Source organism: Mytilus edulis, chromosome 9 (assembly GCF_963676685.1).
Source record: "Mytilus edulis chromosome 9, xbMytEdul2.2, whole genome shotgun sequence".
Classification (NCBI taxonomy): Eukaryota; Metazoa; Mollusca; class Bivalvia; order Mytilida; family Mytilidae; genus Mytilus; species Mytilus edulis.
Genome location: NC_092352.1, coordinates 8,925,289 through 8,941,162, shown reverse-complemented (window position 1 = coordinate 8,941,162; position 15,874 = coordinate 8,925,289). Strand labels below are relative to the sequence as shown.

The 15,874-nt window shown below is 31.5% G+C and overlaps 1 protein-coding gene across 2 annotated transcripts in view; it reads left to right on the top strand.

Moving 5' to 3' along the window:
* The window catches only part of LOC139487593 (guanylate cyclase 32E-like), an 80,323-nt gene that overhangs the window by 47,369 nt on the left and 17,080 nt on the right, over nt 1-15,874 (top strand). The window contains exons 3-11 of one of the 2 annotated variants that reach the window (XM_071272489.1): nt 3,199-3,538; nt 5,589-5,738; nt 8,158-8,333; nt 9,895-10,036; nt 11,671-11,816; nt 12,521-12,620; nt 12,991-13,060; nt 15,256-15,367; nt 15,713-15,805. In XM_071272489.1, coding sequence (XP_071128590.1) covers nt 3,199-3,538; nt 5,589-5,738; nt 8,158-8,333; nt 9,895-10,036; nt 11,671-11,816; nt 12,521-12,620; nt 12,991-13,060; nt 15,256-15,367; nt 15,713-15,805 — 1,329 coding nt within the window. The remainder of the gene's footprint in view (nt 1-3,198; nt 3,539-5,588; nt 5,739-8,157; nt 8,334-9,894; nt 10,037-11,670; nt 11,817-12,520; nt 12,621-12,990; nt 13,061-15,255; nt 15,368-15,712; nt 15,806-15,874) is intronic. The other variant, XM_071272490.1, reaches the window with a different exon arrangement.

The window sequence follows — 15,874 nt, the reverse complement described above, 5'->3', positions numbered from 1 at the left end:
AAATTAGCAGTATAATTTATACACAAGTTGTGGACCAGACTGAGAACATTATCTTTAGATAAATGCATTGTACTTTAAATGCTGCCCTTCATTTTTTATAAGAAAACCGATTCAGCCAGTACTTTATCATAATATTTTATCATCGGCATCTTCATGGAAGCACAGTCTGACTTTTATTAACAATTCATCGTGAATAGTTCGACAAGCTGTCAATGTTCGAATTAATACGAGATCTGATAACACGTCATAATATCATATTATTACCACCATTGTACCTTTACTGCATTGATACAATGACATGTGGAGATGTGGCTGTTTGTAGAACATTGAATTAAATTGTGTTGACATTGTAATATTTAGATTTTCTTTATCCCACAAGACGTTAGTAAATGCTAATTCCGTTGAATTAAAATGAATGCTGGATTGTAATAGGTTTTTGCGAATTTAAAACTACGAAGATAGCAGCATTATTGAATAGAAGATTGTTTTTAATCAATTTCCATTATTTCTAAAAAACAGACATAACGTTTATTGCAACCTGGTAAACAACAGCGTTGAAGGCATTTGTTCTGCGAACAGAACATTTGAAATTCCGCCTTAAAGGGATAAAACCTTCAATGTATATACATGTATGCTAAAATTTGCAAACTCAAGCTTCTGTTATGTTCGTATGTTTCGTATATAAAGAAGTTCAACTCAGATAACATTAATATTCTCTAAATACTGTATTCTTGCTAAATTGTTCCTTGCATCTCCGATTCATTTAATAAAACGTTTGTATGTGAAAGAGCGGTAAAAGATACCAAAGGGACATTTTAACCAATAAGTCGTAAACAAACTGACAACGCCTTACAGAAATAAGGGAAAACAACGGCATACAAAATCCCACATAATTATTTTTTTAATATGACTGACCTACACGAGTCCCGCCAAAAAAAAGCAGGGGTGTTCTTATGTGTTCATGTAGTAGTTTGAAGTATCTCAAGCCAGGAATACTTCTTAGTAAATCTACAAAATAAAAATAAATGAAAAAATAACCACACAAATGAAAAATTGAAAGAAACACTTGAATATAGACTAACAAAAAAGCAGCTGTATTGTGTTATAGAAATAAGAAGATATGAAGGAGAGAGATAATTGCATGTGAAATTAATTAAGTTATACCACGAACATATTTTGAAATCTACTTGAACATGGACTTGAAACTGAATAAATCAATCAAAATATAAGTTCTTTTAAACAATATTGCAAATAATTAGATAATCAGAAAATGCGTTTGCATAATGTTATTCAAATTTAGACAATGTTTTTTTTTTTTTTTAGAAAACCCACGTATTTGAATTCATCAGTTATCCTTAATAGGTAATGGGATTTGAAAACCAAATTTATTAGCAAACTCACTTACACTTACAAACCTACGATGTACCAATATGTCTTTCTAGAGAACGGTTATCAATTAAAATATTGAAAAGATCAGCAATCGTTCATTTATTTGCATTTAATGATGAAATGCGTAGGAATCTCTTAAAAAGCAATTAAAGCTTAAGCAATATATTGATTGCTTACCCTTTGAGAAATTTAATACTAAAGAAAGACCAATTTGATACAAAATTTAATGTTCAGGAATTACAGGCTTTAAATTGATTATTGATAATATACTTTCTAAGCTGATGTAATTAAAATGTTATACAATTCTAATGCATCGAAGAAGTCTTACTATTCTTGCTTTCTTGAAAAATTTATCTCATAGGAGTTCTAATTTGCTAGCATTGAAAGCGATGCTCGACAGCATCGAGAAAGTTTCGGATTCTGTCTTACTTTTTTGAAACAAAATACTATAAGAGTTATATTTGTTAGGGTTGATAGCTTTGCTCTGAAGAAATGAGGAAGTTTAGGATTCGTACATGCTCTCTTGAAACAGATATTCTATTAGAACTGTATTTGTTAGGGTTGAAAGCACTACTTGGGTTTCAGTTGATGAGTTTGCTCACAGTATACACATGTACTTTTAGTGTTTTTGTTAGAAGAATAACTCATCGATAATGTTGGGTTTCTCTGTGTAATAAATTAATGTATTTTCACATTTGATTATAATATATATATATATTATTTCGTGTTACTAACTTCGAAAATAAACGCAATTTTTACTAAGCAAACCTAATCAAAACTAGAGCGGTTGAAGGGGGTGGGCCAGGGTTCCCGGTCCCAGTCTGTAGACAATATGGTTTATTATATAGGAAATCACTGAGGAACGACAGGACCGGCTTCTTATCAGTCAGTGCACCCACCCCCACCCTCCACCCAAGCACTCATGGAAATGTCTGGATCCGTCTCTGAAAACATCAAGTAAATACATTTCGATTAGTATAAACTTTAGACGAACATTTCTTGACTGATAGCAAGTCATTGAATAAATGCGTGAATCTGATATACAATGTAGGTAATCACCTTGTTGACCTGATTTCAGACAGGTGCAAATCTATCTTATTGTAGACAGCTACCTAAAAATAAAATTTTTGATAGGAATAAGAGATTATCCGGGTAATAATAAGTTATTTGCTATATCTAATTGTCAAAGTTATCAGTATTTAGATAATTTGTTACTTTTATACATCATTTATATCGTTATCTACATTATAAAAGATCTATTTCAAGTTAATTTATAGGTTTTGATAAAAGAAAAAAAATTATAAGTGATATCTCATCATTCAAATCAAATTTATTTAAAGAATAATCACAATTTTATAAGAATGGAAACAAAGGTGTTTTTTGTATTGTGTTACTTGCACAATCAAGTGAGAGCAACAAACAAGTAGACATTTAGTAAAACATTGTCATTTGGTATACGAAAAACAATTTAAAAATATGGTTGTCGATAGATTTGGTGGAATGTTCGGTAGGAATGTAAGGCGTGTATTCTTCAAATTTTATTTTTTCCCTTTCTTTCTCATTTTTATCCGAGAATTTTTAATTCTTATTTCTGTATAAAATGTAAAAAAAATAAGACTTCAAAATGTACTTCTTTGTTCTTTAGGTTATTCGTTCAATATAGAGCTTATCAATAAAACTAGTCTAAGATACTATTTAATCTTAGTTTGATTATATATTGTAGCCAATATCTTTTATATTTTTACTATAATTTGCAGTAAATCCCCATCTGTTTGACAATTATATTGTTTATTTGAATGATCATTACAGAGGTGTCACGACTCTTCAACAACAGAACCGGATATTTATCATGATAGAGAAAGACGAACATTTGTTCGGATTCAACCGTCTACATCTAAAGTATCCAAGTCTATCATATCGCTTATTCAGCATTATAAATGGAAAATTATAACAATGATAGTTGGGTCATCTCCGGTGTGGAATAAGACTGCTGATAGTCTTTCGATCTTGGCCAGAGAAAGAGGAATCGCAATAACCCAGATTGAATCTTTCAAGGAACCTTACAGTGTAATGGTTCATGGAAAACAAACTAATGAAAATAATTCTAAAATGAGAAGACTGCTTGACAAAACCTTCCAACATACCAGAAGTAAGTGCTTAATTGATCATGACAAACTCGTCCATTATACAATTACACATCATAACAAGGTCCTAATGTCTCTTCACGATGATAAAAGCTTCAACGTATAGAATTTAACACAGGATAAAAAGTCATATAATTTGAAACACAATAAGATGTTTTTTAACATAATGCATTTGTTTTGTGATTATGAATATCACTTATCGAAGGAAATGTTTGCATTAAATTAGTATAGATTTTATTACTTTGTTTTTGAGGAGAATGAACTATTATACGAAAACGTTACAATAAAGGCGATATTTCCATTGTCTTTAAGCACTTTATAATAAACAAAACTCGAAAATTCGAAACATAAACTTATTATCAGACACGATTAGTGAAAGATTGCCTTAAACATTTACCCAGTAGAGATAGTTTTTTATTTACTTAAACAAGAATCGCACGAAATAATGTTTTGATTTAATAATGTGCTAGATTCAAGACATGCAATTGTCAATCTTTTTCAATCGCATAAAAACAGTGTTGGGGAACAGGTTGATTAAAAGTACATTATGTTAACTTTTACATGCATCTTAGTTTCAAAACAATTCCCCTAATTAAAATGATTAACTGATGAACTAAAGGCCGACACAGAGAAATAAAGAATGTGAAACAAATTTTGACAAAGTGAAAACATAAGAGATTTAAACCCAATAAATATTACATTTACATATCATAGTAGTTGACCACTTGAAATATGGTTTAGTGTGGGGTATGTGAGCTCGACATTAAGGTTCTTTTGTTAACTGGAGTTTATTGTCAAATCATTTTGCATATATATAAATTCAAATTCAAATTTTTGGAGGTAAGGGTGGGGAAGGGGGAGAGGCTGAAGACTTACTGAAATTGTTATGCGATACATTTTTCAGTATTCTTAAGATTCGTATTTTGTGTCATATTGATAGCTTATATAAGTATCATCAAAATATCTACCATCATCTACCGTGCAATTAATTTATTTTATGTTTAAAACATTTCCTCTAAAGGTCATTGTCTTGTAAGATACCAACATAATTTAATTGTGTTATTGGAAACCTAATTGTGCAGTAAAGCTGAAGATTTTCTAATAAAAGTAAAGTGATTATTCCATCAATATACGTAATTTTGGACTCGTTTAAGGACTATACTTAAGGGACGAACATTCTGCACTGTTACGTGAAAAACTGAAACAACCTCTCCAAAGTTGCATCCTGTATGGAAATAGATATCAGAAATAACAAATTATTCAAAATTATTGTTAATCAAAACTGAAAATATATATTCACCTATAACTCTGTCTTTATAATCGTCCCTGGTGTTGATTGAAAATAAGTATTCATGCTGAGATAAACTAACAGCTTCACCCCAAAACATCTTACGGTTCTTCTATAAGCTCGCGCTAAAATGTGGTGAGGTGAGCTTTCAACTATGTTTTAAAAAGCCATGTACATTTGTATTTGATGGCTGGAATCGATGATTATTATGAGAAATTGAACAAGAAGTTATAATTTTCAAAATTAAACCATTATAGGTCAAAATACGTGTCAAGATATTTTTCTCGCAATTCACAGAGGCAAAATGTAATAAATAGGACCAACTCATTTCAAGATTGGTAATTTATTAACAGGGGGGCTTAGACTGATAATGTATAAGTCACAAAATACACAGAGTACTTCAAAATTATAATATTGTAAACACTTTGTTTCAAAATTCTTATGGTAGGCTTGTTTCATATCTCGACTGTTTTGCTATAGCACAATATCTACAATGTACTTACTTAAAAGTTTTTTTCTTTCAAATAAATTTTGCCAATTCAGTATAAATTTATTAATAATATATTGCTGCCCTACTTATTTTTTTTATATTACCCATATAAATCATTCTGCTGCTAGCTTTGTCAAAGCAGTATTCCAGAGATGAGAAATAAATCCTTGGACTGAACGATATTTTGCATGTCAGAGAATAATAATTAATTACTCAGACAGTAGGAAAGGAAATAACAAAAACCATTTAGTAGACTTAATCTATTATTTTTTTTCAGTCTACGTTTTTCTGGGAGATTATCATGCCTTGATTGATTTTGTGAGGGCCATGCATGCCAAACCGGAAACGAATACTGGAGAATATGTGGTAATTTCAGCCGACCAGAAGCCTTACTTCCCAGGCAGCGACAATAAATATTTCCTCAGGCGTATGTATTGCAATTTTGATATACCAATGAGAACTTACAATATCAGTAACATAATTTATATTGCATGTATAATTGACATATATTACATTGTTAAAGACATATATGTGCAGTTTTCCTGGCATGTTTAACGCACCAGCGAAAACTTTCAATGTCATGCGGTGTCTGCGAAGTATTATTGTGGCACTATCGATCCTTTACATGTAGTCAGATATAATACAACCATGCATTAAGACTAAAATAATCAAACCAGATTTACAGCACTAGTATCCAATGTTTATAAGTCTGATTTACCATTGTCATTATATATATATACAACTCGTATAAACATCAACCAAACAATGTTACTTCTGTAGATTTGCTTTCGCTAATTTTTTGTTCTTCCCTCGCTGAGATATCGTGACACCAAATCACCTGCACTGTTTCTGGCGCGTTACACCACACGACCACCTGGGCTTCTTAAAAATGAAGCTTTTGGTGGCCGGGTGTTTCCTTTCCTCGTCAGTTTTAATCTAGCGTTGTAATACAGTACATGATATATAAGGTATGAAGATGTAATTGTTACAGATCAGCTAAATTATCTATAGTAAAGGATCCTACAAATTAAGATAAGATACTATCAGATATAATTATATGCATAAGTGCGTCTGAACGGGCGCGTAGCTCCCTATGCGCCAACACGCAGTTGCGAGCAAATCGATTCGGCATGCAAAAAAAAAAAATGGCAAAAAAATTTATGAATTAAATGTTTAAAGGAAACACAAATGTTTTCACTTTTTTTTTATTGATGAAATGTCATTAAATAACGGCATTTAGTTTCAAAATAGTTTTATTAGAGATGACAAAACCGGACAGAACCTTGCATCAATTTTTACAGAGTACGGCGTATCTGTCGAAATACCTAGAAGGTATCGAATATGATCTGTTGGAGGCTCAAAAAGAATGTAGAACTGTTATTGAGTTGTTACGAGCTGAACGAGGCAATGAATCTGCTTTGAATTAGATGTAGCAGTCGGCATTACATTTTTTCTAAACCTTAGTAGTTACGATATCGTTGAAAATATGCCAATACGATGTGGTCGACAGACTACCAGAGCCAATCATCCTGCAAACACGCCGAGGCAATATTGGAAAGTCTCATAATATTTTGCGTTCATAGACTATATATATATAGCTACATGATAATGGAACTGGAGTCGCATCTGATATCATCAGGAAATTGTTTCTTTGCGCATTATCTGCTTCCTCGTGTTGTAGAAATATAACAAACGAACAAATCACAACAATGTTTCAGATATACGAGACTAACATGACATATAATTTCAATCACACGAATTAAATCGGATGGGAGGTCGCTTGATGGCGAACACGCTGGTGTATAACACCTCGCAATCAGATGTCAACTTAGTGTTGTGAGACACTCGATATGATAAACCCAGTGTTGTATCCTTTTATATATATATATAGATACTATTTTGAGTATTATGTTGACAATGCCGGTAACAAGTGCTTCATGTACCTAGGAGAGATCGTTTAATGTACTACGTCGGTTGAAAACATAAATACGATTAACCATGATGAACAACGACAGGTTAACATCCCAAAGCATTAATGCATATTCATCGGGTTTCAGTGTGAAAATTGACAAAGAAACGGAAAATTTCGTTTTTGCTAAATCCGAAGAGTAGATTTTGGAGAAATTTTGAGTAAATTCTGTCTCACAATAATGTCTTGTTTATGTCTTCAATTTACCATGAACTACCCTATTCAGAAGATTTCTGAACAGTTTTGCATTCATGAATTGTCTAAAAAGTCCTTTGTTATTTAGCCACTCTTTTTATTATCTAATGACCGAAAACCGAGAAAAAAAATTATTTTCAGCATAAAAGGGTCCAAAAATGTTTTCTCCTCGCTCCACTCGGCGGGACTTGCTTGCACATTCTTTTAATCTACCGACGCCCTTGGTCAACCAGTGACAATTCTACAACAGATTTATCCATTGGAACACCAACAGTGATTGTGATACATGGCTGTGTACATTCTTTTTATACAACTCGTCTAAACATCAAACCAGCAAAGTGTACATGTTAAACGGTCATGCACATGCATGTTTAACCCTATCATAAGTTTCAAAAGGAGAATGAAGACTAAACGAGGAGCAACATCTTAGAATGTTGTATATACCTAAAAAAAAAAAAAAACAAGTTAAGCAGCATGACGTTAAAGAATAACCGGGTTCACTTTTACACGTCAATGAGATAGTACATCAAAAGAATCAACAAAGGGTCTCTAGTATTTATAAACAATTGAGGGTCTTGTTGAAATAGTACATCTATTTATCAAAAACAACGTAAAAACTAACACAAAGCTATTACACGATGCTTTTTTTTTTTAAATATGTTTAACTTTAAATCACTTACAGAACCGTATGAAACAGAACTTAAAGAACGACACATAAAGGCATTTCACCCATTGATGTTACTGGCACCAAGAGCTGCCACCAGTCCTGAGTGGGGAAAGTTCCTTGATGATGTTAGAAAGCGAAACACGAAAAGTCCAATTAATCTACCTGTATTTCCAGCAATTCTTAATACCGAGGTAACACTTTACATTGTTATACTTCACGTTAAAATGCCACATTTTGATTTGCTAATTCGAGGGTGTAAGTTTACTCTATCACAAGGCTGAGAGGGTGACAATTTTTTTAATGTTACCCTCTTGTCCAGACAATCGAAAAATCGATAATTTAAAGGACAGTGAATTGAATATACATCAAGTAATTAAATACAATGCTTAAGTACTCCTCGAAAAAGCATTTTCAATCTTGGCTTCGCCGCGGTTGACAATGTTTTCTCGATGTACCAATCTGCTCTATCACCCTCTCAGCTATTTGTTATTTATATACTGTATAGAGAGATTGTCAACAGTGCCTTCTTTACTTTATTTTCAAGCTAAGGACTAGTAAAATTTCATTTAGAAATCACTGCCAAACGTGAACATTGAATATCGAACGCAACAATTTTATAAAGTTACTTTTCATTAAACGTGGTGCGCATTCGGCCTTTATATCTGTGTAACAAATATTATTTTGTTTATTTTTAAATACTGCATAATAATGCTCTGATTATGGATAGTAAATAAAATGAGATGGGATGCAAGATATTTTAAAGACAGCAATCAAGAGACAAAAATTTAAATTTATATGTTAATGTTAAAATATAGTAATCATTTTACTGTTTAGTTAATTTTCGGTAAGATCACTTACACATTATATCCCGTCATTGTGTTATTGTGCTATGGTAAATTTTTGTATTCTTGTCTTTCAGTTTTGCGTATATGCTTTGTCAATATACCTTTTTGTTTTTATTGTGACTAAGATTTTGGCATTGCGGTACAGTTATTTTTTTTTACATTTTTAACTACTATGTCTAGATCTGTTTTATTTGTTTACACATTGTTATCAATATAATTAAATTGTATGCGACTGTCAAACAAGTGAGAGGTTTACTAAGCTAGCTATAAACCAGATTTTATTCACAAAAAAATACCTGTACCAAGTCAGAAATATGACAGGTGTTTTTCATACGGTTGATGTGTTTAAGCTTTGGATTTTTCCTTTTGATAAGAGACTTTCCGTTTTGAATTTTCCTTGGATTTCGATACTTTTGTTCTTTTACTTTTTGATAGGTCTCTATGCAATACATCATGCTCTATCACTTTGGTATCTTTCGTCCTTTTTTCTAAACCATTCCCTTTCCCAATAAAAAAAATTAATATAGGAAGACATTGCACCCCTAGTGAAGATCCTTTCTCGGGACAGAAAAAGTGAGACTTTAATTAAGTTATAGCTAGGATCGAATGACTTTTGTAATGCAGTTAACCATCGCTTTATTTGGTCCTGGTATCTATGATGAGTTCATTTAGGTCACAAACCGTGTATGGTATTTTATCAATTAAGGAATTATTTATATCGTTTTTTGTAATATATTTATACAGTTGAAACAGAAAATTAAGGATTGTTTAATAAACTTAAACTATTCAGTATATTATATTTAATTTGTTTACATTGAAATTATACTTGGTATAAAAAAGTATATGTCCTAATAGAAATAGACCCGTTTAAAACTAATCATTGATTCCTGATTCTTTAATTTCACAGCAACAGGTACCAATATTTGCTGCCTATCTTTATGACGCAGTTAGGATATATATAGATGCTATAGAAGAGGTCCTCAGACTTAATGGATCGATCTCGAACGGTAGTGCAGTAGTTGGGGTGATGAGAGACCGAACCTACAGAAGTAAGAAAAAAATATAATCCTTACATGTGAACAAACATTACTTTTTTAGGATTATAAAAATATTCTATTGCACCCAATGAAATAAGGGTAATATGTTACAGTTTGAAAAATCACCATTCTATATATTTTTCTACATAACAGTACATCAATAAGTTTACAACGTCTTTACAATTTGTTTTTTGCAGACCTACGACAGTAAATTGTGAAGAACTGTAAGAACTAAAACTTTTCTTTTTCTCGTAAACATTGATAAACATGCAGTAGTTAACATGTGAATATACTTTTAATTTGAGTTCGAATGTTACTAGACTATTTACCGGATTTGTAATCACATAAGCAACACGACGGGTGCCACATGTGGAGCAGGATCTGCTTACCCTTCCGGAGCACCTGAGATCACACCTAGTTTTTGGTGGGGTTCGTGTTGTTTATTCTTTAGTTTTCTATGTTGTGTCATGTGAACTATTGTTTTTCTGTTTGTCTTTTTCATTTTTAGCCATGGCGTTGTCAGTTTGTTTTAGATTTATGAGTTTTACTGTCCCTTTGGTATCTTTCGTCCCTCTTTTACTGATAAGACAAATAGTGTTTGGCGTAAAATCATGATATTGGTATCTTGATAGAATTTGTTTTTGGAATATTTCAGTGTGATATCACATGTTTGGTTTTATTATTTTACATGAATCTAGACTTCCAATCTGACAAAAACTACAATAGTCAATGGGAGAGATAAAATGTGGAATGAGACAAGTATACATAACACAAATCATTTAAAATCCATATAAGAATACGAAAGAAGACCCAATCCTTTTAAGAAAGATAATTGTTAAATATTGTTTTTTGTTATCAGAAACAATAAATAATGTGCATTAAACGTTTTATTATGGAAAAGGTGAAACTATCTGCTGTGACGATATGCATAAACAACATTTTCTTCAATTAAGGTGTTATATGTGCATAAAGTCATTTGTCATGTCAAACATCAATTTTATTGATAAAAAATAATAACCCAAAGAGTTAACATGCAGGAACATTAAGAGACATACCATCGTTTCTTTGTGAATATTGAATAAAATGATTTGCCAAATTATACACACCATTTTGAATCTTATAGTTTTTAGTCATTTATTTGATCCACTCCTATACAAATAAAACTGTTGGCTGATATCTTATTTTAAGCAATTGTAATAAACCTGTCGAAGATGCGAAATTTATAACTTCGTAAATCAGACGCGTATTTTATCTACATAAGATTCATTAGAGGTGGCCGAATTAAACGAAAAAGTTATGATATTTTTTAAATGATATTCAAAAGGCTAACAGCAAAAATAGTACACTTGTCGGCCATCGCGCGTTGTATCTGATCCCTTCACAGATTATGTTGGTCTTTGTTTGCAATACGGTATTTGAATAAAACGGATTTCGATAATTAAAAAAAAAAACACGGTAAAACTGCATAATTTGTTGGCGAAAACGATAGCGCTCAATCCTCCCCTGACATTGGATATTTATGTAACAGCACAACACAAGAACACAGTATTGTTATATACCAGTGCTGACTTTACCAAGTTCGATTTTTCCGATTAAATGCTATAATACTTGTAATAAACTTGTACTTATATGCTAATATTTTACAGGTATACAAGGATATGACTTTTACATTGATTCCTACGGAGATTCAGAGGGCAATTATTCTCTTCTTAGACTAACAGAGACTGATGGTAAATTATCATTAAGACCCGTTGGAGTCTATCAAATGAACGCCACCGGTCACAAAATACCAGTAGGTATAGATAATCTTTATTCATACATGTATTGGTTTTTTTTCTGTGGTCGGGTTGTTGTCTCTTTGGCATATTCCCCATTTCCGTTCTCAATTTTATTTTATACATATCGTACGCCTTTTAAACTGTAAAGTAGATAAATAAAACTGCTTACCCTTTACAATAAAACGTAGCGAATTGGATCAGACTGTTTGACAAATGAAAAAGGTTGGTTGATCACATCAAACGGCGGTTAAAACATATAAACATTCCAACTTTTAACATCATCAGATTTAAATATGTTTTAATCTCAATCTTTTTAATAAAGTTGAAAAAAAATTAACCAAATCTACATAATTTCACTATGATTCAAAATATGCCTGTCATTTGCATAAATAACTATGACAGTCGTCTGAACAGTCGTAACGAACACATTTAGATAGTGCTTATCTGAAATTATGAAGTCTCTTTCCGTTTTGCTGGTAAAACATTTTTAGCCTGCTGAGAAAAACAGCAACAATAACTTTGAACAAGGATCGGTACACTAGCAAAAAATGTTACAAACGTTTAACGCAAGTCAAAAACCGCGATAATAAAAAGTGGTAATTGTTGGGGTGATATACATTGTATTATAATGTTAGCAATCCTTTAGTAAGGTTGAATAAAAATTTCTCAAAACACAAATTTGTACACCGTAATATTTTGTATTCCTAATTTATTACAGTCATTTATTGAAGAACGCAAAGTAGAGTGGCTGTTAGGATACACACCAAAGGATCAACCAGACTGTGGATTTGACGGTGAAAAGTGTCTTCATCAAATAGGTAAACATGATATATTTGGAGAGTAACTTGAATGCAAATATTGCTAGAACCGTGGAGAGGTGATTAGAACCCATCCTTTTGCTAGGTGCCAGATGTGGTATTTACACTTTTAAAATTAAATGTAATGGATAAAGGTACAATCATGCGAATTTAGCTTAAAAATCAGAAAATTAAAATTATGTACCATTCATGAACAACACATTAATTGACTTTAAAGATTTTAATTTTGAAAATTACAATTATCATGATTCATTCGTATTATGCATGTGTTGTTTGTTATACAATTTGCAAATATTTTGTATGCTATTTGTATTACATACAAAGTGTTCACCCAAAGTAACGTGTGTGATTCTTATTTATAACATTGTAGATTGGAGAATTGCAACTATATGCAGTGTAGTTGTAGCAGCCATGCTAGTTGCTGGAGGTTTTGTGTTAAGGTAATTTTATTTAGATAATGGCTAAAAGATAAAAAAAAAAGCCAATCAAAACAACAATCTATATCGATTTAGGCCGATTGTGTTCCTGGTATTCGATGTAGTCCTGTTGATATTCCCGATTAACCATTACATATACGCGTTTAGAAATGTATAGATATTCTTCCTTTGAAATTAGTAGAAAATAACAAATTCAAATCACATAAAATTGCAATTAGTTTCAAGGAAACGATAATGCAAAAGATAATAGGTTGAATTATCATATTATATAACAACGCAAATGACTTCATTTATTAAATGATTTATGTATGTAAATAGCTTTTTATGAGATAGTTCTTTAACTTTATATGCGCTTTACATGCATGGTCTTGTATGGTTTTCTCAAAAATCTGACATTTGAGAATTCCTTTGATATCCTCCGGCAACTTTTTTTAAAATAAGTTCCTACAAATGGACTTACCAAAACTTGTGGATTATATTTATTTTTAAATACTATAGTGTTTCTTTTTCGTTGTTGTCTTCAACCAGTTATCCCTTTGTGATTAAATTATATTATATAGCATAAATTATCAAATATCAAATATCAAATATGCAAGTGAATAAATAGCTCCTATCAATACTCTGAATTGAAATGAACGTACGTTTAAAGAAAGAAGTACAAGTATGATCCATCCTTACAATCAGTGATAAACAAGCCTTTATAGCTAAAAGATCAATTCAAATGTAAATGAAATTATATATAGTTACCAGGCATTTCAATCTAAATATTCTTATTGGAAGTTAAGTATTGCGTTATAATTTTCAAAATCTAAAGCGCATCAAGAAGAGAATTTTTGTATCATTCTCGATGCATTATAAGAAATTTTCCGTATTCAATATAGAGTGTAGCATTCATTTTTTTTATTATTTCAAATGTCGTGGTTTCATTTAACGTTAGGGTTTTTACGTTATCTTATTAGCAACATTTTATGTGAACAGGTTAAGGTTTTAGGCTTGAAATCATAAATTCCCGTTAGACCTTCTGATGTTATACTGTATACGTATTAAAAAGAAATAATAACCCATTCCAAATCTGAATGGAAAACGGATTTATTGTCCCAGATCACGATCTATTGAATCATATATGAGAGCGACATCATTACGTTCATTTTATGCAATAAAATTGAGAATGGAAATGGGGAATGTGTCAAAGAGACAACAACCCGACCAAATAAAAAACAACAGCAGAGGGTCACCAACAGGTCTTCAATGTAGCGAGAAATTCCCGTACCCGAAGGCGTCCTTCAGCTGGCCCCTAAACAAATATATACTAGTCCAGTGATAATGAACGCCATACTAATTTCCAAATTGTACACAAGAAACTAAAATTAAAATAATACAAGACTAACAAAGGCCAGAGGCTCCTGACTTGGGACAGGCGCAAAAATGCGGCGGGGTTAAACACGTTTGTGAGATCTCAACCCTCCCCCTATACCTCTAACCAATGTAGTAAAGTAAACGCATAACAATACGCACATTAAAATTCAGTTCAAGAGAAATCCGAGTCTGATGTCAGAAGATGTAACCAAAGAAAATAAACAAAATGACAATAATACATAAATAACAACAGACTACTAGCAGTTAACTGACATGCCAGCTCCAGACTTCGGTTGTTTATTTCGGTTGTTTCCCCAATATCCTTTTATCATATAAACATTAAAAAGTATGTCATGCATGTATTTTAATGATTTACTAATGAAAAAAATATGGATATCATAAAAAATTATATAAAATGACCACAACAGTCACCTACCACTTATTCACTATGGAGATATGATATAATTGCTACAATATATCAACTAAAGAGAAAATCCCATATCGTACCACTACATCGTACTTCTCTTATGGAAAGCTATACAATAATATCCTGGCATGTTCAAATAGGAAACAATTCAAACCAAAAACAATATATAATATAAAAAAACACAAAACGGAAAATATAAGCATATATGATGTCATATTTACTCAATGTTGGAGAATTTATAAAGTTAAAATATCGACATAAGTATTATTAAATGTTTAAAACACGTGAGGTTCCTTGTGAAGATTGATACAGAGATCAACATTACCTAGATAAAGCTGTGTGTTTTGCTTAGATTAACAGAAACTCCATTTTACTGACTTAAGAAACGTCAAAAAATGTTTTTGTTTTATTTCAGACATTATTTGTATGAACAAAAGCTTGCAAAACTTCTATGGAAAATAGAATACAAAGATCTGATGCTGGTCGACTCCGTAGAAGAAGTACTACCCCATACAAGACCACTAAAAGTAAGACAAATAATCATCGGACCTTTTACAAGCCTGATAATAAAATTTACATACAGGGTACTTGTGAAATAGTGCATGTTTTCTACAATAAAATAACTCAAACAAAACAATCTTTTAAATGAGTAGTATGTTTTAGTTGAACATGTGAAACACTGTAGTACATTTGCAAATACATCACTTGAAAATTAATAATATCTGAATGTTTGTGAATTCATTTTCTTTTAGTTTATTTATTTGTTTGTAGCAAGAAACTGCTTTTGTTCTATTTCTCTTATATTCTGCACATTTTTGTTATATGTATGTTTATATCATTCATCGTTTTTATACTATTTAATCCTGTTTTAGGAAAATCATAGAACTTCAAGGTCGTTCTTTCCAGCTTTGAATACGAAACATTTTGAGCCTTTCAATGGCGTTCAAAAACACAGAAACTGCAAGGTGATAATCCTGAGCATGCATATCTATCTGTTCCTAATTCCAAAAAAATGTAAACGGAGAATAGTTTAG